The sequence below is a fragment of the Zonotrichia albicollis genome, chromosome 3 (genome assembly GCF_047830755.1).
Source record: "Zonotrichia albicollis isolate bZonAlb1 chromosome 3, bZonAlb1.hap1, whole genome shotgun sequence".
In the NCBI taxonomy this organism is placed as follows: domain Eukaryota; kingdom Metazoa; phylum Chordata; class Aves; order Passeriformes; family Passerellidae; genus Zonotrichia; species Zonotrichia albicollis.
Window position 1 is genome coordinate 34,274,584 of NC_133821.1, and position 23,180 is coordinate 34,297,763.

Below are 23,180 nucleotides of genomic sequence, written 5' to 3' on the forward strand. Positions count from 1 at the left end.
AAATACTCTTTTCACTGAATTTATTTATTTCTTTAACACCTCTTAGAGGAAAAAGAAGATAAATAACTATTTATGACTGAGTATTCAAATGAGCTTTCAGTCCTTCAGTGTGACTACCACGACACAATTCTTTTCCATGGCAGACATATTTTTTTGCCTGTAATTCTTATTATCTGAACTTTACTGAGACCAATTTTGACAGAACTTCCTTATTTTGCTGAACACAATCCAGCCATACAGAGGCCCCTCACTCTATAATTTCAAAACAGTCAGTTTTCATTCACACTTGGCTTGAAAAGAGATCTACTTATGTGCAAGGAATAATGATAGAAACTAAACTGTAAAACGTAGAGTTATCATGGAATTCACTGAGTGAATTCCTCTCTCGGTCTGTCCAAAGACTTTCACCTCAGCTTGGTAAGTCTGAACAAGTAGGATCCTGCTTCACAGAATGTATTTACTAATGAAAACTCGCCAGGTTGCTTAAACAGACTGGGGAGATTCACCCCTATACTGCTTCTGAGATGCTTGTGAAAGAGCTTTTAGTGTTTACATTGGAAAGATTCTATGAGGAAATCTCTATATATACTTTAAGTAATTCAGTGAGGAGACTTTTCCTGAGACATGAAAACTAACAAGACAGGAAAAAAAAGGCAAAAAGCCGCATAAAGAATTAGATCCAAGAGATTCCAGAAGAACAGTCGCCTTCACGTGCAAAGATTGACACTGAGGAACAAGGCAAACATATGTCCACAGACACATCAACATAAAGTGCCGAAAGCCTAGAGAAGAATAGAAGGGGAGAAGACAAACTACAAAAATAACCATATTCTACCTTCACAATATGGAAAAGATGGATAAAATCCAGTAGCATATGCCTGCTAGAGCAGCAGATTCTCATTTAAGAGAACTTATGTTTTCTCGCTGCCGTCTTTTAGTGCTTCCATATGTTTCAAAAAAACCTTGTGAAATCTAAGGCACTTGGGCCAATCTCAGAAATAACATATCTTCAGCCAGGGGGCTTTACCAACTGAGAAGTTAGAAAAAGATTTTAAAACAGGCTGGAGATGGAACCTGTGGTTGTACAGAACTGGTAAACTATAGCTAAATAAAGTATATCTAAGTATGCTAAATAAGCAAGTGAGCTTACTCCTTTTTCCTCCACAATGTGACTTATTTTGCCTCAAAATGAGATCAATTCTCCTTGCTAGCTCCTAATCAGGAATTTTGCACAGTTTTTAAAAGGTAATGCTTTAAGCACATCACAAATTAACTATGAAAAACACCAAATTGTTTTCTTCTCCTCTTCTACCTTTCTCATCTCAGGGGATTCAGAGAATCTTGATTTCAGAAACAAAGACCTGTCAAGAGTTTTTGACATATGCCTGCAAAACTGTGATTTCAATATATTTCAAAATATAATGAATAGGATATATTGAAATGTAATTTCAATATATCCTAACATTTCTAAGTTTCAAAACTTCAATTTTTAGGAATTCAGATGACACCTCCCTTAGAAAAAATACATTGCTTGTGAAGCTTATGAAGATACTAAAAACACAACAACTTGTCAGTATAATGCTTGACTATTCAAAGTTGAGGAAGCAGCCACTACTGGAGACAAAGAGGCCAATTCAATATAATACTGTATGTCTTCTTGAAATTCAAATTATTAAGAAGGTATGGTCCATTTAAGATCCCAATATAGATACTAAAAATATTTCTATAATGAAATACAAAGTTTGCCAATTTTAAATATAAAATTTTTACACTTCCTTATCCCTTAGACTCATTTTTCAATTCATAAACTCTTTGTCAACAGAAATATCTTATGGTGCTCTTTTTCCTTGCCTTTCCCCCCCCTTTATTTTTATTCTTTATTTTCTGAAACAAATGTATAAATATTACAGTCTATATTAATCCCCTCTTCCAAAATATTACAAACAGTTGGAACACATAAAGACAATACTACATATTCAACACTGAAATGGTAGGAAATAATATAAGAAGCAGAATACACATTATAAAAACCTAAAAGGAAGTTTTGTCAGGAAAAGTGGAAATATAGGTCACTTCAGCAAGTATCCATACCTTAATATGGATACTATTATGGATAGTATCCTTAATATCCTTAAGATACTATTAAGGATATATCCTTAATATGGATAATATTAGAAAATACAAAAACAACATTATTGGCAAAATTAAGATTTCAAATTTCAAGCTGACCCTGGAATTTTGGACCTAAGCACAGAGATTGAGCCACACATTCTGTAGTTACACAGGTTTTTCTTTTCTTAGATTAAAAACTTTTGGTCTTTTGTGCAAGAGTTGAAAATTTCAAGTGTAAACCTCTGTACCATTTTAAATGTTGACATTTCTCATCAACTTGATTTTCTGTTGAATTAGATTTTCCTTTAGTGATACTCTGGAATTAAGCCTGTCCATGAGGAGTTCACTGCAAAAGTTTTATATTTACAATGGCCTACAGTCTGTAGAAATACTTGCATCCAAGCACAGTAGTAATTTATTTTTCATTTTGTGCATCTATATATAAACATGTAAAAATCTAAATGCATCAAATGTGCAATACAATATATTAATTAAGTCAGACACTGGCCAAAAGCAGGTATTTGTGAATGAAAATTCAAACCCCTGAATTAGAGAGAATCATCAAAAGTGCTACTAGAACATTCCATCATGAAAATACACCAACAAAGCCTGCAGAACATATAGCTTTCTTCATTTCAGTATTAAAAACATTATACCAAACGCCATGCGGGTTCGATACAAATATGCTGAAAAGAAAGATTAATATGGCCATCTAGAGGAGAAAAGAATGCTATGAAAACACACAACACAATTTTTCAGGCTTCAGAATATGATGCTTTTAGAGGCATGCAGCCAGAAAAAGGATGTAATAAACAAATTACAGAATTGATAACAAGCAAACCTTAAAACAATACGTTCAGACATTTTGGTGGTCTGAATGATGCAAACATATTAATATTAAACATGCTGTTAGCAGGACAAGCAAAACATACAGGGTGTATTAATAAAGACAAGATTATGTTCTTGTCTCTGTTAAATTTTGTGAATGCTGAGTTAAGTACACACACATCTAAACAAATGAATTTTAAAAGGCAGAAGTTCAGAGTAAACAGTTATCAGTAAAACTGTTTATTGACTACTTTAAAAACACACAGCTCACTACTGTGAAATAGAACATGTCAGAGAGATTAGCTGCTGAAGAGAAAATTCAGCAGAAAAATACAAAATTTTCTGAAAACTAAGTATCATTTCCATTACTCATACTACTCTATCTTTGATGGAATTCATAGAGTCATGGAATCATGGAATGGTTTGTGTTGGAAGGGACCTTACAGACTACCTCATTCCAACCTCTCTGCCCTGGACAGGGACACCTTCCACTAGACCAGGTTGCTCAGAAATTGATCCAGCCTGGCCTGGAACACTGCCGGATGTGCAGTACCCACAGCTTCTCTGTGTTATCTGTTCCAGTGTCTTGCTACCCTCACAGAAAATAATTTTTTCCTAATATCTAATCTAAATCTACTATCTTTCAGCAGATCTTCCAGATCTCCTTAAAACCACTCCCCCTTGGTCCTTATTCTTAATGATCAGGGGCTGCTTTACTGGCAACGAGCAGGAGGAAAACAGAGGTGAGACAAAAATTAATTCTGTCCTCTCATCACTTCACTTTAACACTGTCAAGTGTTATATGCTCAACATATGGACTGATCAGTGCCTTACTATGGAAGCACAGCCAAAATGTTAAAGACTTAGAAGTAGAAATGATAAAGCACATTGGAGAAAAAAGAAGCACACAAAGTCAAATGCACTGACAATTTTTTCTCATATTAAACGAAGTGCATAGGAACACACTGCTTGTTCCACAAAAGAGTCAATAAATGGTTCAATCATCTGTCTTTACACTTCTTATAAAAATAATTCAATACCCCTAAAAGCCAAGTATTTAATAAAATAACTCAATATTCCTGTGGCATTAAGTCTTCTACAGATCTTCTTTCAAGTTTAAGGAACAGTAAAGCTTTGCACTTCTAAAAATCACACTGAAACATCTGGAATGCTGATGCTTCCCCCTTGGAATCAGATTTTTAATGTCTTCTGTTAAGTGAACTGCTTCTCTGAACACAAATGAACAGCTTGGTAGTAATAATCTCTCCTTTATTTCTGATTGCAGGCCTTCATGAAGTTGTCACCTCTTTTTATCAAAGTTCTATGTTGGGCAGCTTTCCCTCTGTAATGATCATCACATAAGGCATACACTGTCTCTTCCTCTATTCTAAAACATTTTTATCATTGTGCAAATATTCTTTGAAGTAATTTAGGAAGAACATAAAAAGTACTAACACTAATTATTCCAGCATGCCACCTTCAGGTCACTGAGAAGTGAAAAATGTTAGGTTGTTAATCTGCTACCACGTCCAAAACTTTTTTTTTTCATAGTATTGAACATAATTTTGTTGAGAATAATGGATTAATAAAATGAGACAAACTCCTCAGTCTAATTTGCAAGCATTTTGCCGAACATACGGTGTAGAATGATTGCAGGCTGTCAAAAAAATAACACTGTTTATTCTCCATTCCTTGTAAAATGTGGGAAGAGAATGCTCTCATAAGTAGCAGCAAAAGCAAAATACTGACATTATTAAAGTTTTGTGCAAGTAGAAGTATGTGGTTAAAAAAATCTAAGTTTTTAAGTTAGCATGTTGTGATAGCTTTTGTTTTAGAAGTTTTTTTTGCTTCCTAACTCTGAATGCTCTTTCATTACAATAAATTTAAAAATGGCATTTATATTCAGCCTGCTTCCAGAATGGACAGAGCATTGAAAAAGAACAACACCTGGTGACAGATATATTTAGCAATAGAAGAACAACAAAAAACAAGGAGGGGGTAACAACTGTAACTTTCTGGATGCAATATTTGGACTTGCCAAAAAGGTTCTTTTGTCTTAGGTTGTAATCCTGATACAGATTTCCAGACGAAATTATCAGACCCCAGGATAAAAATCAGTAAATATAAATTCTGATGATTTAAAGGATGATAAAGAACACAATTATTAAAAAAAAATTGGATACAGGCTAGCACAATGCCTTTGAAGCTTAAATCGTATAGGGCCAAAGTAAAAGCCTCAGATGAACTCGGGACTTTTCACTGAGAAGATGAACTAGATTGGATTAAAAAATCAGAACAATTACCAAATTGAAAGAGGGATGTTGTATAACTACGGCTATTTTAACAACTAGCCTCAGTGTTCTGCAGAGAGAGAAATACCTTATTCTAGATATCTGAAAGGAGTCTGCCTGTGTAATTCTCTTATAATTCATATCTGGTATTATTTGCTAATCATTTTTCCATCTCCTGTTAATATACATCATCATTCTTTCCCAACAGTGACAGAAGCCATAAAAAAGCCTTTCACATTCCCTCCACCAACACTGTTGAGAGATCTCCATAGATATCAAAACCAAACATACTTTTAATATCCCTATTCCTTCTCCATCACAGTGTTCAAGGATCAGTTTTTACCACCTGACCTCACCTCTGCATCTCCTTCACTGTTTGTTGGAACTCAGACTACCTGCCTTCCTGCAATTTAACAGCAAAGGAAAGAAATTAATTTTCTCATGATCAGAAGAGAATCCTTTTACTCTGCAACTTACTTGAAATGTGGTTTTCATGTCCTTCAAGTTTTAGCTTAGAATCATGAATGACCATACACTAATTTCAAATTTCAACAGCAAACAGACTTTTATGTAATTTAATTATATCAAATTGTAGAGATTGTAAATTTTTTCAGGCCTTTCTGGACTGTATAGAACATTTAAGGTGAAATATCTTGTAATGACATATACCCACTTTTTATTAGAAAACATCAAACACCAAAAAACTTTTGCATTTTAACATACTAAAGAAAGATCAAAAATACCTTACTATAATATAGTACCTGTATCAGAATGTGACTTTTCCCTAGGTCCAGGAAAAACTCACTTTTCATGCTTGAAACTGGCTATGGACATAGTTCTCACACAACTACTTTCAAATACAAAAAGCATATTGACAAAATATCGACAGCAGAATTCTCAGCCTCTACATCAAGCTGTCACCCCAAGTAATAATCAAGAAATATACAGCATGTAAGAAAACATTCACTGTTTAAATCCAAGTTTTACCACCATGGAAAAATACATTAATCTAATCTTTATAGTAATTTCCTTGTGTCATTTCAGGAGAAGAAAATATACAGAACATTCCAGCAATGCACACTGCAATGACCATATGCACTGTAGCCAATAGCCAATTCCATTTACTTTTTTGTTAGAACAGCTTATCAGTACAGATATAACATGTCTTCTTTGTATTTATAATACCACAAATTCAACAAGAGTTGCCATGTTTCCTTCCTAAATAAAGACAGCTTAAATTGCCCCAAAAATGAAATGAATAATGATAAAATTAAATGAAGCTTAATATAACAAGATATGGTATCATTTGTAGTATCTCTGGAAGAATGTATACAAGTGTGTGCTTTTCTTATTTTTTTTGAGCATGCACTAATAGAAGAGGTGTCTGGATATTTCTTGCAGACATTGACTATTTGCTAGCCAAGCTGCTCTCATCTTGGACTTACTTATCCAGAACACAATTGTGAAATTTGGAATAAAAGGAAGGCTTTTAAATAGCTCTTACCTTCATCTATTGAGGCTTCACTACTGTATCCATCATATTCTGCAGACAGGGGACTATATTTTTGTCTGGTTTCCCATATATAGTTTTTTTGCTGTCTGCCATCCACCACTGGCAGCCTGGAACTCTGGGTTCTAGACAGGGCCTCATGATATTTACCCAGTGCTTCATCTTCACTCTCAGATGATGAACCATGCTGGTCTTTACTCATATAAGAATTGTCTGTTTGAATAAAATAGAGCAAATCGACTACAGCTCAAAATAGAATACAAGAAAATAACCATAAGAGGTTATCATTGAAGATATTTAAGCCATTTCAATTAAAATTTCTGTAATATTTTAAAAATACCTTGTTGTAATTACAAGCATTGTGATTTTGTAATTGCTCAGAGTTGTTCTCATTTTCTAGAAGACCTGAAAGATTATTAAGCCCCAAAAAACCACACTACCACTTATTCAACAAAAAACAGATCAATTCATGTAAGGTGGCACATGGACATTCTTGAAACCCTTCATAAAGTAGGAAAATGCTTAAAATAATTTATGTCAAGGAAATCCAATACTGCTGCAATATTACATTTGGATACCTCACATATCAAGCAAGCAGCTCCTGATCCTAGCTGATTCCCAACTGATTTTTGCTGTGAGCATGTAGCATAGCACAGAAATGAAACTGATTTACAAAAAGAAGCCTACAACAAAATAATCTTTAGGATAGTTATGCCCAGTAGTGCTTAAACTCACAGTAACAAATGGGAAAATGCTAGTGAAAGATGTTTGCATGCACAATTTTATTTAACTTACAATAAACAGCTCCTTGTTCAATAACTGAAATTAATGTAGATTTTTACTGCAGACATCTGGCAACAGCAAAAATTACATGGGGAAAAAAATCTATCTAGTTAATTCTTTTATAGCAGTTCCGCAGTGCCTACTCCTGTGGCCAACGTTTTCCAACTACATCTCAAGCATGACTTCCTCCCACAAATCAAAGATTTGCTGTATTTTTATTTCTGTAAAGGGAAGATTTCCTCCTCCCTTCTTCCAAAGTTCAATTGGATTCTATCCACATTTGACATGCCTTGCAGAGGTTCTGTAGATCTCAGACTCTAATAGGCATTAAGAGTTCATATGAGCTCAGAAGTCAGCATTACCTCCACTCTGAGAGCAAACCTATGGTATAAGATTTGCCAGTGCACTTCCATTACCAGCAGAGCTTTGAGGTGCCCATCATGCTGCTTCTCAGCTCCTGAATCTGAGGGAATGTTGTCTAAACTGCTACCCAGCCACACTCAACTGCTTCTCCCCTCCCTGCTTTTATGCCCTCAGCTCCAGATCTGTGTTTCCACTCCCATTAGTGTCTGTCTTCATGCCCAGTCAGTCTCACTCATCTGGCTGAGTATTCCTGCTGAAAGAGAGATTCAGCTTATTCAAAAGCTAGCCAGTTCAAATTAAATTAACTCAATGTATGCCAGCCATCTAGATCTCTTTTACAGTCAAGTGTTTGCCTCTTAGTACTACAGAGGTCTGTCCTTCCTACTTTTAGGAGTCACTTCCCATAGAGGTCTTTTTCTCCCTGGTACTCATACAGAAAAACCTCTGCTGCAAGTTTAGGTAAGAAATCTTTTGAAAAGCTACATTTACACAAGTAGAACACTATGCCAAGTTCCTGTCTCCCAGCCACACACTCCAAGTTCTTGTTCCAAGCACCCACATTTGGTTTCTTGCGGTGATTTCCTCTGTTCTCTTTGGCTGTTCAATCCCAACATCTTTACTTGCACCTAACCAACTACTCATGTAACCTTGGTCTTTGACCTTCAGTCTCTCCACCTTCATATGAAGTTCTCAGTTCTCTCCATAGCTGTCACCTTTCCTAGTTTAAACCCCAATCTACCACGTGCATCAGGTCCTATTTGTTCAGAAGTTTCTGTCCTCACATAGAATATGTTTATTCTCAATTCTTCTGTTCAAACTCCCAGAGTGCATCAGTAACCACAAGCATCAAAGACAGGGTAAAACCTGCTCTGCTCTTCAATCCCTACAATGAAGCATATGAGTGCAAATGAGATGGTCAGTGAATTTAACAAGCAAAGTATAAGAAGTGTTTACCATGTCTTTTCAAAAAGCAAACTTTCCAAAAATTTATAACTTTGTCAGACTTAGGTGTTTTTCATAGAAGAACATGGGCATCTCTGACATGGGAGAAGTGCTCTCCCACATCTCAAGCACATATTCCAATACACAAAGGTGCCACAGTATCTTTGTAAACCTGAGGTGAAATCTATTTTTTCTTTTTTGTGCACAAATACCCAGCATGTTTTTTTCCCATAACCTATTTTTTGGAAACAGTTAAAGATTTTAAACTATAACTTAGGAAAAAACAAAAAACAATAGGATCTCGGACAGAAAGAATGCCTAATTTCCTCAAAATTCTTTCAAATTTGGCACATAATTTAGGAAATTCATAATAAGATCTTGCAATGGAAATTGTCAGAAAACCTTATCTGGATGTGGGGCTACCAGCTCTACACACAATGTGTACAGCAACTTATTTTACTCATTATAGGAAAAATGGTGCCTTAAAAGACCTCTAAGGAGAAACTAGATCTTTCAGCTCTAGACTATTAATTCAAGTCTAGCAGATATGGTTCTTCCCATTTATGGATGGCTATAAAGCAAGTTCAATTTCAGTGATCATTTACTGAAAATATCACACCAAGTAGGATATATTCTGGCTAACATGTTCACTGCAAAAGGCTGCCCAGAAAAAGGAATTTCTAAGTGTTTTGCTGCAACACAAGGTAAAATTTTGTATTTCATATAGCCCTCCAAGGGTTCAAACCTGCCACATTGGAACTTCTACAGATTCACATAACTATAATTAAAGCAGAGCATACCAGGCCTAAAATACAGTGCCAGACATCAGTATTAGGTGCCTCCTTTAACATTGCAAGAAATGTATTCACAAATAGGAAATCAGGTTCATTAATCAGTCTGCATAAAGAACGGAATAGTATAAAACACGGCAGCAACATGTTTGAAAGAAGAGTTGAAAGTTATGTCTCTAATAATACACTGATTTTTCTAAGCATCCAGAAGTTCTCAGTAATAGCAGGTTTTTAATTTTTCTCCAGTTTCTATCATAAAAGAATGAGAATGTATACCATTATTAGAAGTCATGAAGCAAGAGCTCTTCAGAGGACTTAAAAACCTCCTCAAAGTTTAAACATAAGCTATTCATGCAAATACTTTTTTTTTAAAATTACAAAGCAGATAAGTTTCAGTTTCTCGGGAAAAAGCAGCTTCCTGTACATTAAGAAAAACAAAAAAACCAAAAAAAACTCAGTTTAATCCCTTTGCTTGCCACTTCTCATTTGATTTTTACACCTTATTTGGAAACTTGGCTAAGACAATTTATGTTCTTAGCAAAACCTTTCCTTTATTTGGCTGACACAGGTCATGAGCAATTATTAATCTATTGAAAGTCACTAATTTGTTTATGATGGACCCTAAATGCCATTTTTGAGAGAATATACTTTACAAATCTATTATTATGCAATGAAATAGATAAGATCATAGTTTATCATACAAACATGGAAAACACTCCTAATTCAAACTTAAAAAAACCAAACAAACAAAACCAAACCAAAACTCAACAAAGCAGATAACTGAAATTTTCTGATAAGGAAAACAGACACAACTGAAGGAAAAAAATGGGTTTCTATTAGGAAATCATTCATTTCTTTACAGAATCAGCACCTGGAAACATGGAAAAGCATGTGTTGCTTTCTAAAATTTTAGTATGCAATGTGCAAACGTATGTAAAATTGCAAGGTTTTACTTCTTCCTTACAAACTGCTGTTGCAACTCCCTTATCACACTAAGACTGGATGTTGAGGACGGCACAAAAAGTCTCCATAACAACAACACACAGGTTTTCTTGTAAGACTACAACTTTAAGACAAGCCTCATTCACTTCTTTCTATACTTAAAATCATTTAATTGCCATTTCTTATTGAGTTTCTCATTTCTCATTGTGTCTTGAAATCATTACCTCACATATCCCAGAAATATTCTGAAGATCTACTGTAATGTAAATGCAAAAGAAGTTATTCCTTTTGCTGTCATAGCACATTATATGCAATGCTTTTAAAATAAACGAAATTAAAATAACTTTCACAGAACAAGTATTAACTTCCAGTATTAATTAATTCATAGTTTTCAGCAGAAACCACACAAGGCAGAGAAGGCAAGAAAAACTGTATAAAGAAAGAGTAGAGTTAGAACATAGAAAAGGCATTTATTAATCAGTTCCTTTAAGTTATACTGTGGAAAGTAATTAACTTCCAAGAAACATCAACATAATTAGAAAATGAAGCACTGAAACAAACCTGGCCCTTTCACTGACAGGAAACACTATTATTAGATGTGTAAATTAGGTGAAAAAAGCAGGAAATATCATAAGTTTCAGGAAAGTTTAAGAATGCAGTTTGCTGACAGACTCCTCACCTTTTCCTGCTGTCTTCTTATTACATAGCTCTCTTTCTAATTTCTTTGAGTTTTTCTTTTTGCCCTCATTTGCAATTGTAGTTGACACATTGCCTTCATCCTTTGAGATGGGTTTTCTTTTTCTGTCAAAGAAGGCTTCAGATTTCTTTTCTTTGATTTCATTAAGGCAACTGGGATGGTCACTGTGCATCTTCTTCAAGCTGGAATCTGTTAATTTCTCCTTCTGTACAAGCTTTGTTTCTACATCTTGGGGAACATTCATGCTGTGCACTTTATCAGAATCTTTAAAATCAGCTCCAGGTGAATGTGGTTTGATTTTTTTATGCTCACGATTCTTAGAATTATCTGATACTGCATATAAACAATTATCTTGCTCCTCTATAGATTGCTCCACTGTAAGTTTTTTACTTTTCAGGTTACTATCCTTCAAGAACTTATCATTTACAAAACACTCATTTCCCCCTACTACTTCCCTTCTAAAAGGTCCTCCTACAGTCTTCAAATCCTGATGTTCTTCTGTATCACTGAGAGGATTATTATGACTTGTGCCTCTTAACTGGCACTGGTTTTTGTTCAAGGCATGGTCAGATACTCCAACTTGACTTGTACCACTTCTTACAAAATCTAACGAATTGGAATTATGAGTCTCTTCATGTTCTGCAGCACCTCTCTTAGTTTTCACATGAATTTCCTGAGAATGAGTTGATGAGGGTGTGTGTTCCTCTCTGCCTTCCACAGGTTTCTCGCTCTGCGTTCTGGAGCTCTCATCCTCTGCCCGCAGGCCATGGATCATGCTGGTTACTTGCTCTGTCACTGAGTCAGCCACAGAGTAGCCAACCTCGCCAACAACACTGGCCAGGTCATCCACAGCACTGCTGAGCGTGTCCACCAGGGAGGACACCGAGGGAAGGCTCAGATTTTGCTGAAGGTTTCTAAAAAACGCCATTTGTCCAGCCTATCCAGCAACAGATCTTAACACTGACAGGTCCTCTCTTTCACAAACTGACCACCTCTGTTTCTTCAATTTCAGAGCTATTTGCCTTCTCTATTTCAAAAGCCAATATATTTACCAGGGGAAGTTGCAGCTTTTCTCTTTTCATTCAATTATCATTGCAAACAATAAGAAAACAGCTAAATAAAAATCTTGAAGCCACAATCAACCAGCAAAACCATAGTCTTTCACCAACTGCAGCATCAACTAGCCATAAAAAATTCATTATTTTCAAAAACAAGACAACTGTGTGAAGTGGAATTTTTTTTAATTCTAACCTGTGAAGAAGAAGTTGTGAGACATTTAAATTTTCATCAGTGTCACACTAAACCAGGCTTTTAACATAACACAACACACATCGTAGAGACTTCATCACACCAAAATATCTGTTGTCTTTTACATAAGCTAAGATACTTTGGAATATCAAGACTTGTTTTGTAGCAAAAAAGTAAGTTAATAAGACAGACAATTTCTGGGGAGAACTTTTTTTTTTGCCTCCTGGAAAATTGAAAATTAAAATTTAGCTCCATCTTTTAGAGAGGTAGAAGGGAAGAAGGCCTCTTTGATTTTACATTCTGTTTTCTGGTGCCTGGCTCTTTCACTCTAGTTAACTAACAAAGCCTGTTCAATTTTCACAGTACAAAAGTTTTACCAACCCTCAGTATCTTTTTCAAGGTCTAATTTCTTTCATTACACATGATCCCTAAAGACCTTGTATTAAAAAATATTCAATAATGTGTTAGTCAGATATAAGTTATCACTAAAATTATTGTTTAAAATTATTTTCCAGGTGAATAAAAGCAAGACCTTCTCCAAAAGTATGGCGAAGGATTTTAACAGGCTGAGTGAAAATCCAATAATCCCATTCACAAATTTACCTGAAAAGATTTAATTATACAAAATTATGGAATGTTTAAAATAAGTTCAAGAGTATTCTCAGAGTGCAAGGGAAGTATCTCTCCAAAAGTAAATGCAAACTCTTTGGTTAGATAACTGTTGAATTTCTGTGGCTTGTGGATACAAAGGTTTGCTCCTTTCAAGTACTGCAGTCACAGGAAAAGCCGACATTGTTGTGTTGCTACATCCTTGTGAAAACGTGCACTCTTATAATTAAGTTTAGTACACTGTATGTCGGATACTTACAAAGTTTATCTTGTGAATTCTTTCTTGTAGTGTATCCTGAATCGAGATCTGGGAAACCACTAACATTTTCAATACACATCTTCTTATTAATATATAGGAAAAGTAGCAGCATGAGAATAATAAACACCCCAACTGCAGACAGGAATCCAATTGCTTCCGGAGATACTAAAAGAAACAGAAAGAAATAAATTTTTTAAAACTTTGTAAAGGCTTGCAAAGTTGTAATATTACCAGAATTGATCATTAATAAATACCTCAGAAGATGCAAATATATATGCCATGTATAATTAAAACCCCACCATTTAAATCTGAGTTAATGCTTAATCATCTTTTCAAAGAACAGAAAGCACGTGGTCCTAATCTGAGAGGGACAGACACTGTGAGCAAGAGGTTCTCATGGAGGACTGGACAGTCTCTGCAGAGAACAGGGAGATTATCAGAAGCTGCCAAAAGCAATGATTTCTAAAGGAACACCTGAGACAGCACTGGAAAGGAGCTAAGAGCTCCCCATCTCCTGGAGGTTTGGCTGCCTCTGCTCAGGGCCAGCCTTGAGACAGTGCTGTTGAGGAGGGACTGAGCCTTGGCCTGTCCACCTTGTCATGTTCAGCACCCGGCTCCTCTTCCCTCGGGGACCAGCCCTCTGACAAGCAGGATGTTTTATGAGCAAAAAACAGAGTGAGAAAAACCATGTATGGTCACTTGCATATGAACCAAGAAAGAGCTAACAGAAAATGAAATAGAGGTAAAGCACACTTAAACCCAGGTGGGGGAAAAAAAAGGCCAAAGTAGACTGACATGTCTCAGAGAATGTATAAAATAAAGAATATGTAAATGCTATTAAGCAGATAACTGCAAGGCAGTATTGGGGATCTTTGAAAGGTTTAGCATCTTTGACAACCACCAGCATCTAACAACATCAATTACACCATTTAAGACTAAGATTGTCAAGGAGCACGTTTTAGAAATGTGAAATCTGCAAATGAATGTGGCAAATTGAAGCAACGGGAAAGAGTATTTAAATGGCAATTTGTTTATTTGAAAGGAGAGTGGGCAGGGAAAAGGATACAGAAGAGCAGCAAAAACAAGAATCTGGAAATGTGAGAAATAAGTACCAACTTATAAATGCAGTTCAAGATCAAGAGAGGGCAGATCTTTTGAAAGGAGTGCAGATGACCACAGACTATAATGAAGCTGAGCTGCTTCATTAATAAAGGCTGCCAGGATCTCATAGGGAAGGCCCTTAGGAAACCCAGTGGAGTCTCCACAAGCCTTATATTCAAAAACTTGAAGCAAGAAGTTAAAATCGTGACAGGATTACAAATTTATTATGAAGTAGGGTGGGAGGTTAAAGTGAAGGGTTATAAAACTGCAACTCAATAGCATTTGGATGCAATTTATAGGCAAAAATGTAATAAAACTCTAACTACATGCAATTAACAACCAGGTAAAGCATTACAGAGCTGTGATTTCTAGTGATATGTAACAGATTAATTATTCTGTTAACTGGTTCATTACTAATGTCCTGACAATTAAGAAACATTATGTCTCAAACCTGCATCCTAAACAGGGAGAGTAACACCTAAGAGTGGATTTTATGGCCATAACACACAGACAGCACACATTTCAGAGCTGAACACAACTGCGTTAATCTGGATGGAAACTGGGATTTCACACATCACTTTTCTTCCTCCTGACTTTGCAAGACTACACTCAACTACATAAATCCCATTCTTGGGGGTTGATTTTTTTTTTCTATTTAATAAAGACTTATGAAGCTTTATCAGATTGACAAATTCTGTTTGCCAAGATCTCACCACTTCACTTTAGGACTATAATGCTACATGGTAACATCTTTCACTATTTAAAAAGGAGTGGAATTAAAGAACAGCTGCCAACAGACTCAGCATTCAGAGATGCAATACAAAAGGACAAGATGCAAGAGTCCGAAATAACTACAAGAAGAGTTCCAATTGGAGATGAGGCAGGAAAAATCCAGAATGAGAGGAGTTTATCACTGGAACAGATTGCCTAGATCAGTTATAGAATCCAACTTCAATGTTATCCCTGCTTTGAGCAGGGGACTGAACTGTAAATTACTTTCCCAGGAGCCTTCCAAATGAAATCATTCTCTGATTCGACATATGCCCTTTGTAAATCTGGGCTCATGCATCTATGTAAAAGTACTGACTGAGAAACACATGCAATTCCACAACCTCAGTTAGTTTTGCAGGATGACAGGGAACATTTGTGTCCATGGTGCTGTTCTTAAATTACTATACAGGTGTCTTTCAGATCTGACAAAGAAAGAAAGATCCAAAGAAATGTGCCTTCACTGTGAAAAACGAATTAGACAGATTTGCACTTCTGTTTTGAGCTGGACATCCAGACCTATCTAAACCTGCAAATATTTTTTTTCACTTCTTACCTCTGACCAGAAGAGACCATGTAACATTTTGCCTAAACTACCCCTGAAAATTTTCCCATGAAAAGGAGCTTGCCAACAACATCAAATGAGACATCCTGCTGCATCAAGGGGGGTAACAAGGTGAGAAAAGTGAATTTCTATTCTGGAAAAGAGAAGAAAGTCAGCTAATTTTTTCCCAATTAATATTTTAATTATCATGAACTTTGGCATGTGTTCAGGCATTCATTTATTGTTTGTCAGGTGTCCATTTACCATTTTTCATGGAATCCTTCCACACAGGGGAACACTCTGAGTTTTGACAAAAGCCTCAGTTCATATATATTAATTTTTTACCTCAAAACTTAACAGATGAAATCTCCCCAAGTTCTGCTGGCAGTAGGCATGCTCCCCTCCCTTCCAAGACTGCATATGGATAACTGAGAATACCTGAGGCTATTGAAACAACAGCCAGTTTTCTCTGCATTATTGATCCTGACCCAAATGAAAGCAGGGACTGGGCCCAGGACAGAAAAGCTTCATTTTCAGTAAGTTCCAGCTATAACATCTATCACACACAGAGGCAGGGACTGCAATTCACGGGGGCCAGCAGAAGTGAGAGAGCAGCAGAAGGTGGCACAGGTTAATGATGTTGAGGGAGGAAATCAGTGTGAGACGTGAAGAAGGTGTGACACCAACTTGGGGTACACAGAAAAAGTCAGAAAGTGAAGGGAAGGCAAGAAAGAAGACAGATCAGAAGGCAGATAAAGATCGTGGGACCTTTGAATGAACTATGAGAATGATTGCTTTATTAGTGGAGCAGGCTGTCCTGAGTAACTTCACCTGAATTCAGTGTCCACACTGCTCTGAGCAGGAGATTTAACTGAATTCCAGTCATGGAATGATTCTCAACAAAGGGCAGTGACAGTCTCCTCTAAATAGGATATATTAACTGTACAGCATCTTCAGGGAAAAACACTCCCACATATGTCACATTTGATCTTTTCAAGCTGTAGGTTTAAATTGCATTTTTAAAATTTTTAGTTATGCTTATGTTGCCCAGCAATCATCTGCCTTGATCCATCAAAATATGTGTTTAAGGAAGTTACCCACAGCCTAAAAGGAACCGAAAGCTGAATACTTTGGGGGTTTTTTTTCTCCAATACTTGCTGGATACTAAGTAGTTAAAAAAGGCACAGTCTGAAAGCCTTATAGTTCTCTATGGAAACACAGTATCTGATGACATTTTTCTGGATGAAAAAAGAAACATTGGCTGATACCTTACAAAAAGAATGAAACTTTAGCTGCAGCAAAACTAATTAATTATTTATGTAATTCAGTGTGAACATAGGACTTGAAAATTATATTTCTGTATCAATTTGCACTCATGTAAAGAGTCTTAGAATACTTGTTCACAGATTAGGTAAATTATCAAGCTGAAATCCTGTAAAGTATTACCATTATAATGCCAGGGGAAAAAAAATGTACTTCAATTTTCCACATGAAATGTGCACAGATTCCCATCTATGAATTCAGGTTTTATACATCACATTAATCCTTCAGTTAGTTTCTCACAGCTTAAGTATCAAGCAGGTATACTTCGTAGACAGAAAAAATTTAAAAGTTCTTTTTTACATAAAAAATACATCTATGCCACATTCACCACCAGAATTACTTTGATTCAAAACATGTTGTAATAAATTGAGAGTTGTCTGGGAATTAATTGTACCATGAAAAGCATTTAAAAACTCAGAGGTTCCCAGTGCTTCTACTGTCAGATAGCAGTAGGAAGGCAATGTTTTCTCAAAGTCATCCTTTAAATTCAAAGGTCCTACCTCTATAAACTTCATCATTGTTTTTGCTTCTTAAGAAAAACACCAATGAAATTCTGAATTTATGTTTGAAACTCATTATAATATCAGGCTGGTTTAGAAATACTAAAAGAACAAACATCTTTCTACAAAGCTACCAAGACTAATTGAATTGCTGGCAATGGAAGTGGCATAGAAAGTCATAAACATTACAGAAGTATTACCTTAACATCACTTTAATTCCATTTTGTTATCATTACTAGAATTAAAAGTACTAGAACACAGAAACTTATCATCTCTTCATCTTAAATATCAAATTAGAACCTGTTTCTCAAATAATAACTTCTTTGTTATGACATAATTTTTCATTTCAAAAAGTTGTTTCAAACTCTTCAGAAAATTACATCTTCAAATATCTACCACCAAACAACAAAATGCCTCAGACATTTTAAAAAGATGAAATGTTTTTTATATGAAATTTAAAAGCATTTCATATTTTAGTACGTATCTAGCCACAAACTTTATTTAATATAAATCAATTCTTTTTGGATCTTTCACACTCTACATCATACCAGTCACTTAGCTAGTAATGTACAAAGCCACACAGTTATCTTAGTGATGTTTCAATTATTCATTTACAAATTCAATACTATCTCTTCTGTATACAAATAAAGTAACTAGGGTGTATGACCTGAAAAACGCCAATTACCTTTAGGATCCTAGCACAAAAAACATTTGAAATGTAATATGTAAGCTTGGTTTTATTTATAACTTGGGTTTTGGGGTTTTTTTGGTTTTTTTTACAATTTGGTCTAAGATACTTTAGCCCTTTAAATTCTTTTAAATATACAGGACTGTTGTATTGTATTTAGTCCTGAAGAAGAATGCTTTACTGGTATTCATTTTTTACACCATTACATCTTGACATTCCATGACTCCTGTTCTATTCTTTCTTCTATCTCCCATATAAAACACTGGATTATGTAGTTCCCTTCTAAAAGTTTACCTATTTCTTCTCTTTTGCCAAACAAAAAAAAAAAATCAGAAAGTCTTTTACCTCAACTTAAAACACACAATTAGATCTCATATAGCAATGCTTTTATAGTTACATTTAGGTAACATTAAAACTGAAGTTTTTCTGTAGAAAGATGCTGCCCCCTCCAATTCCAAACTGCATTTTGCCTTTCCTGATGCAGCACAGATTTCTTACCTTGGCCCACTACTGATGGCTGCACCTCAGCATGCTGTGCTGAATACATTTTATTCTGCCAGTCCTCTGATGTTCCTTACTCTGGCTTTGCTGCTCCTGCATCTCACACTTTGTTGGCCAGCAAGTTTACACGCTCTCCAGCACAAATTACAAGCGCTGCAACATGAGCTACCTGCACTTGAACACTTCCAGTATCGACATCCAGGACACAACCCTGAGCAACAGCAATTTCAAACGGGCACAAACTTGAAATGACAACTCAATTCAATTCCAAGGCAAAACTGAAAAGAGTACCACATTTCCTAAATAAGAAATTTATAAACAATTCTAGCAACATGAACCTCTCAGACGTTTTTCAAGACTGACAGAATGAGACAAGGATGAAAGTGGTTCTATTTGGAATAACAATGCCCTTTAAATGGACCTTTCAAAGAAATACTGAGGAACGCACAAAATTTATATTATCTGAAGTAATACATGATGTCACTTTTGGGTTAATTTCAAAAAGATGTAAGATGCCACATTAAGCAAAAAATATATGTGTTTGTTTACACAAAAAGTCTACTGGAATTAGTGTACATGAAAGCAACACTGGTGTAACTCCACTGTCACTCCTATTCCAGTGGAAATTTATCAGAAATAATAACAATGTATTTACATTCCATTTCTGTCACTTAACCCTGACTGTGGGATACTATGCACTGCTACAGAGACAAAGCAGAACTTCTTTTTCCCTTTGTTTCCTTAATATCTAATTACAAGGGCTAATGAGAAAAACACATTTTAACATCTGGATTCCAGGAATTCTTATACACAGGAAGAAATTCTAGAATGTATTTTAATTAACAAATTCAGTTCATTTGATTTTATTACAATCAATTAAATTACTTGACTAAATAATTACATTAAATAGAGTTCATTTACTTCATAAAATATTTTTCTAGAACCATAGAATACCCTGAGCTGGAAGAGACCCGAAAGGATCAAAGTCCAACTCTCAGCCCTGCACACACCATCCCAGAGAAGTGCATTGTCCAAATCCTCCCTGAGCTCTGCCAGGCTTGGTGCTGTGACCACTGACCTGGGAAACCTGAGCCAGTGTCCAACCACCCTCTGGGGGAAGAGCCTTGTCCTGATACCCATCCCAACCCTGCCCTGACACAGCTTCAGGCCATTCCCTCGGGTCCTGTCACTGGCACCACAGAGCACAGACCAGTGCCTGCTCCTCAGGATGAAGGTGTAACTGCAGTGAGATCTCCCCTCAGTCTCCTCCAGGCTGAACAAATCAAGTGACCTCAGCCATTTCTAACTCACAGTTTATGATAAAACCAGCTTGGTTCATTGCTGTGGAGAGCCTGGTTCAAGCATGGCTTAAAGAAAGAGGCCATGAAGGGATCTAGCTAAGGGAAAAAAGCAGCTTTCTCAGGCTTGATTCTGTAAATAATTAAGGTTCTCAGCTACCTTTTATATAAACAACAAGATTTTCAGACTGTTCTGTCTTTGGCTGCTACTGGGAACAGAGAGCTAGTCTGGGAATAGATATGAAGGTTTTGAGAACCTTCCATATCATGGTGGGAACACTGATCTTGGTTTCAGTAAACTAACTTCAAGTATTGTAAACAAAAGGAGGAGCTGAAGTTTTCTCTACAGCCTATCAAGAGCTCAGATTTTGCAATATGCATGAAGTGAATTAACACTGTTATAAAAAGTGTCTGATTGATGAATAGAGTAGATGCTGATCAATAAAAGTGGATCTCTCCCTCCGACTTCAATATATTACATTAACTAATAACATCCATAAGTGCACAAAGTTGCTTGTGGCAGCTCTAGTACTGCCTCTACAGATTGTCTTTTCCAGGATTCTTTCCCCTTTCTTTAAAAATACCATGCTGAAACTGTCTTTTGCTGATAAATTTAATTACAGAAACAGAGGACCTTTGGCTCCAAAATACCACTGATCTAAGAAAGAATTTAGGAGTAACTGAAACCATACTCTGAGATGGAGATTTAAACTTTTGACAGAAATCTTTTAATTCCTAAATCCTCATGTGCTGGAAAAGTTGTCAGCCTGCCATCCCTGCTGATTTACCAGTCCCTCAATGCCTTTTCTCTCTTACATGGAATTCATCTCTGATTAAATAGTATCTCACAACAGAAATCTCTGAAAAGAAACAGCACAGGAAGCATCACACTTGCCACTTGGAATAGACACTGCTCATGGAATCATCTTGATTCCCTCCAAATCCCAATAATCTGTTGCAATTACATAGCATATTACATGACTATTATCCACGCAGTGGGTAAGAGAACAGCAGTGATTATAATTTTTAATGGTATTCTCAAATAATCCTCCCAAAGCAAAAGTATTAAAGACCCACAGGGGTCTAGAGACTTGCAGTTTAAAAGTTCATATCCATCACAAAGTAGCTCTCCACTATGGGGAAAGAAAAATAATCTATGTAATAAAAATACCTTAAAACCTCATTTTTCCCTATCAGACACTACAATTAACAACAAAGCATGAGACAATCCATGTAATCCAACAGTAATTAACCAGGATATACAGCAAATAACCAGGATATAAATGCATGGTAAAAATGATTATATGAACATGAGAACTTGAGTGAAGGAATGTCAGGGCTTGGATACAGCAAACTTCTTACACACAAAACTTGCCATGGAAGAAAAGATATTGCCACAGCTGGAATTAAGTGACCCCAGTAGCTGCTGCTTTCCAGAAGACTCCAAACACAGGAAAACACACAAAATAATATTCTGCTTCCTGTAAGGGCATGAGGAAGCTCAAAGAAAAGTGTTTACTCTGTATTGAATTTTCTCCAATCCAACACATGTGCATAGAGATTACTTTTCCAACAGAGTCCAAATTCAGAATTTATATCCTGCTAGTGTTAATTTTAATACTATTACTTTTCTTTAACATGTAGCAATATGTCTAAATATCTCCCAAGTGTATGAGGTTTAGTATCCATGGGATAAAAATTTTTTTCAAGCCTTGAAAAAAAAAGTATTAATTACTATTTTCTTTATATATTATAAAAGTAGCTTTAATTTTTAACAGTTTCTAAATGAAGAGTTTTTTATTCCTCTTTGTAAAAAGAGAAAGTGCACTTTATTTGGTACTGTGCAAATCTGAACCTCTAAATGAGTATAGAAACAACATATATTTGCATTTTACATGAATATGAGGATATCTAATACAAAGAAACTTACTACCATCTGTGACATCACCCTTCTCTTGATGAAGAACAAGTAGTTCTACCAACTGGATGACAGCAGCCAGAAAGGGGAAAATTATTTTAATTACTGAGTGTAGATTATCACTAACAGTGTAAGATAACTTGAGTATCAGATGCCGTTGACTTTCAACTTAATCATGTTTCTACTCTAAAATGAAACTAATGAATAAATGCTACTTTTTGCCATTTGGAATAAGTGTAGCTGGCAGCTTAACATTCAGACCCATGCAAATGGTGAGGATAGCTGACCAGAACATTAAAGAGGAATAGTTCTACTTAAAACACACTTCTGACAAAGCAAAAATTCACACCTTCTTATCTTTTCAAAATTATTATTACAAGTGACATTTTTCATTGTCAGACGAAGACATTGTCTTTTTGCAACTTCTCTTTTGCATGTTAAAGAGAGCACTTCTGTTCCATTCTTAGTCACAAAGTCAGTTTGCTGAATAATTTCCTTTGTTTGCAAAATTGCCACAACAATAGAAAGGAAAGAACATCTTGCAAAAGAAAAAAGTGCTTAAAATAATTTTTAAACTCCTGTGCAACTCAGCCCTTACTTGGATACTCCATCTACATTTCCAAGAATTAAATACAAAACACACTGCTGAGTTAGAAATATCACTTTGCACTACTTCAAAAATAAACAAGTGAAAAATGTTGGATGAAAGAAACCTAAAAATAATATGGCCATATATATTTTCTCATTTAATGTCACTTCCATGTCACACAATGAATACATAGCAGAATATATTAAAGAGGAGTTTCTTCAGTTATAGCTCAATATCATAAACCCTCATCACAAATCTATTTTGCTTGTCAAAGAGAACCTTAAACAGCCTTAATTAAAACATTACTAAATCTAACAACAGCTAATTCCAAGTTAGACTTGCATCTGCACTATACAGCTAAAAAAGATATATTGTTCTCAAGTCTAATCTCAAGTTCCCTGAATTGTTTTATTTCCATAGCAAATAACCAAAGGAACAACTTACACAATTTTATATCCTGACTCTCTCAAAAACAGCTGGATACTAGGAAGACATCCAGCAAAAAGACAAACTGTTAACTGAGTCATTTCAGAGAAACTCTGCCACCTTCCACTGTCAAAAACTAAGCAGGACTC

General features: G+C 35.6%; 1 protein-coding gene across 7 annotated transcripts in view; it reads right to left on the reverse strand.

Moving 5' to 3' along the window:
* SYT14 (synaptotagmin 14) overlaps positions 1 to 23,180 on the reverse strand; it is a 92,923-nt gene that overhangs the window by 52,316 nt on the left and 17,427 nt on the right. For 2 of the 7 annotated variants that reach the window (XM_074537135.1, XM_074537134.1), the window contains exons 3-4: positions 13,376 to 13,540; positions 6,736 to 6,954 (exon numbers count right to left, since the gene is read on the reverse strand). In XM_074537135.1, coding sequence (XP_074393236.1) covers positions 6,736 to 6,954; positions 13,376 to 13,540 — 384 coding nt within the window. Of the gene's footprint in view, positions 1 to 6,735; positions 6,955 to 11,241; positions 12,488 to 13,375; positions 13,541 to 23,180 lie in introns of those variants that run through there. The other 5 variants (XM_026791092.2, XM_026791091.2, XM_074537133.1 and 2 more) reach the window with 5 other exon arrangements.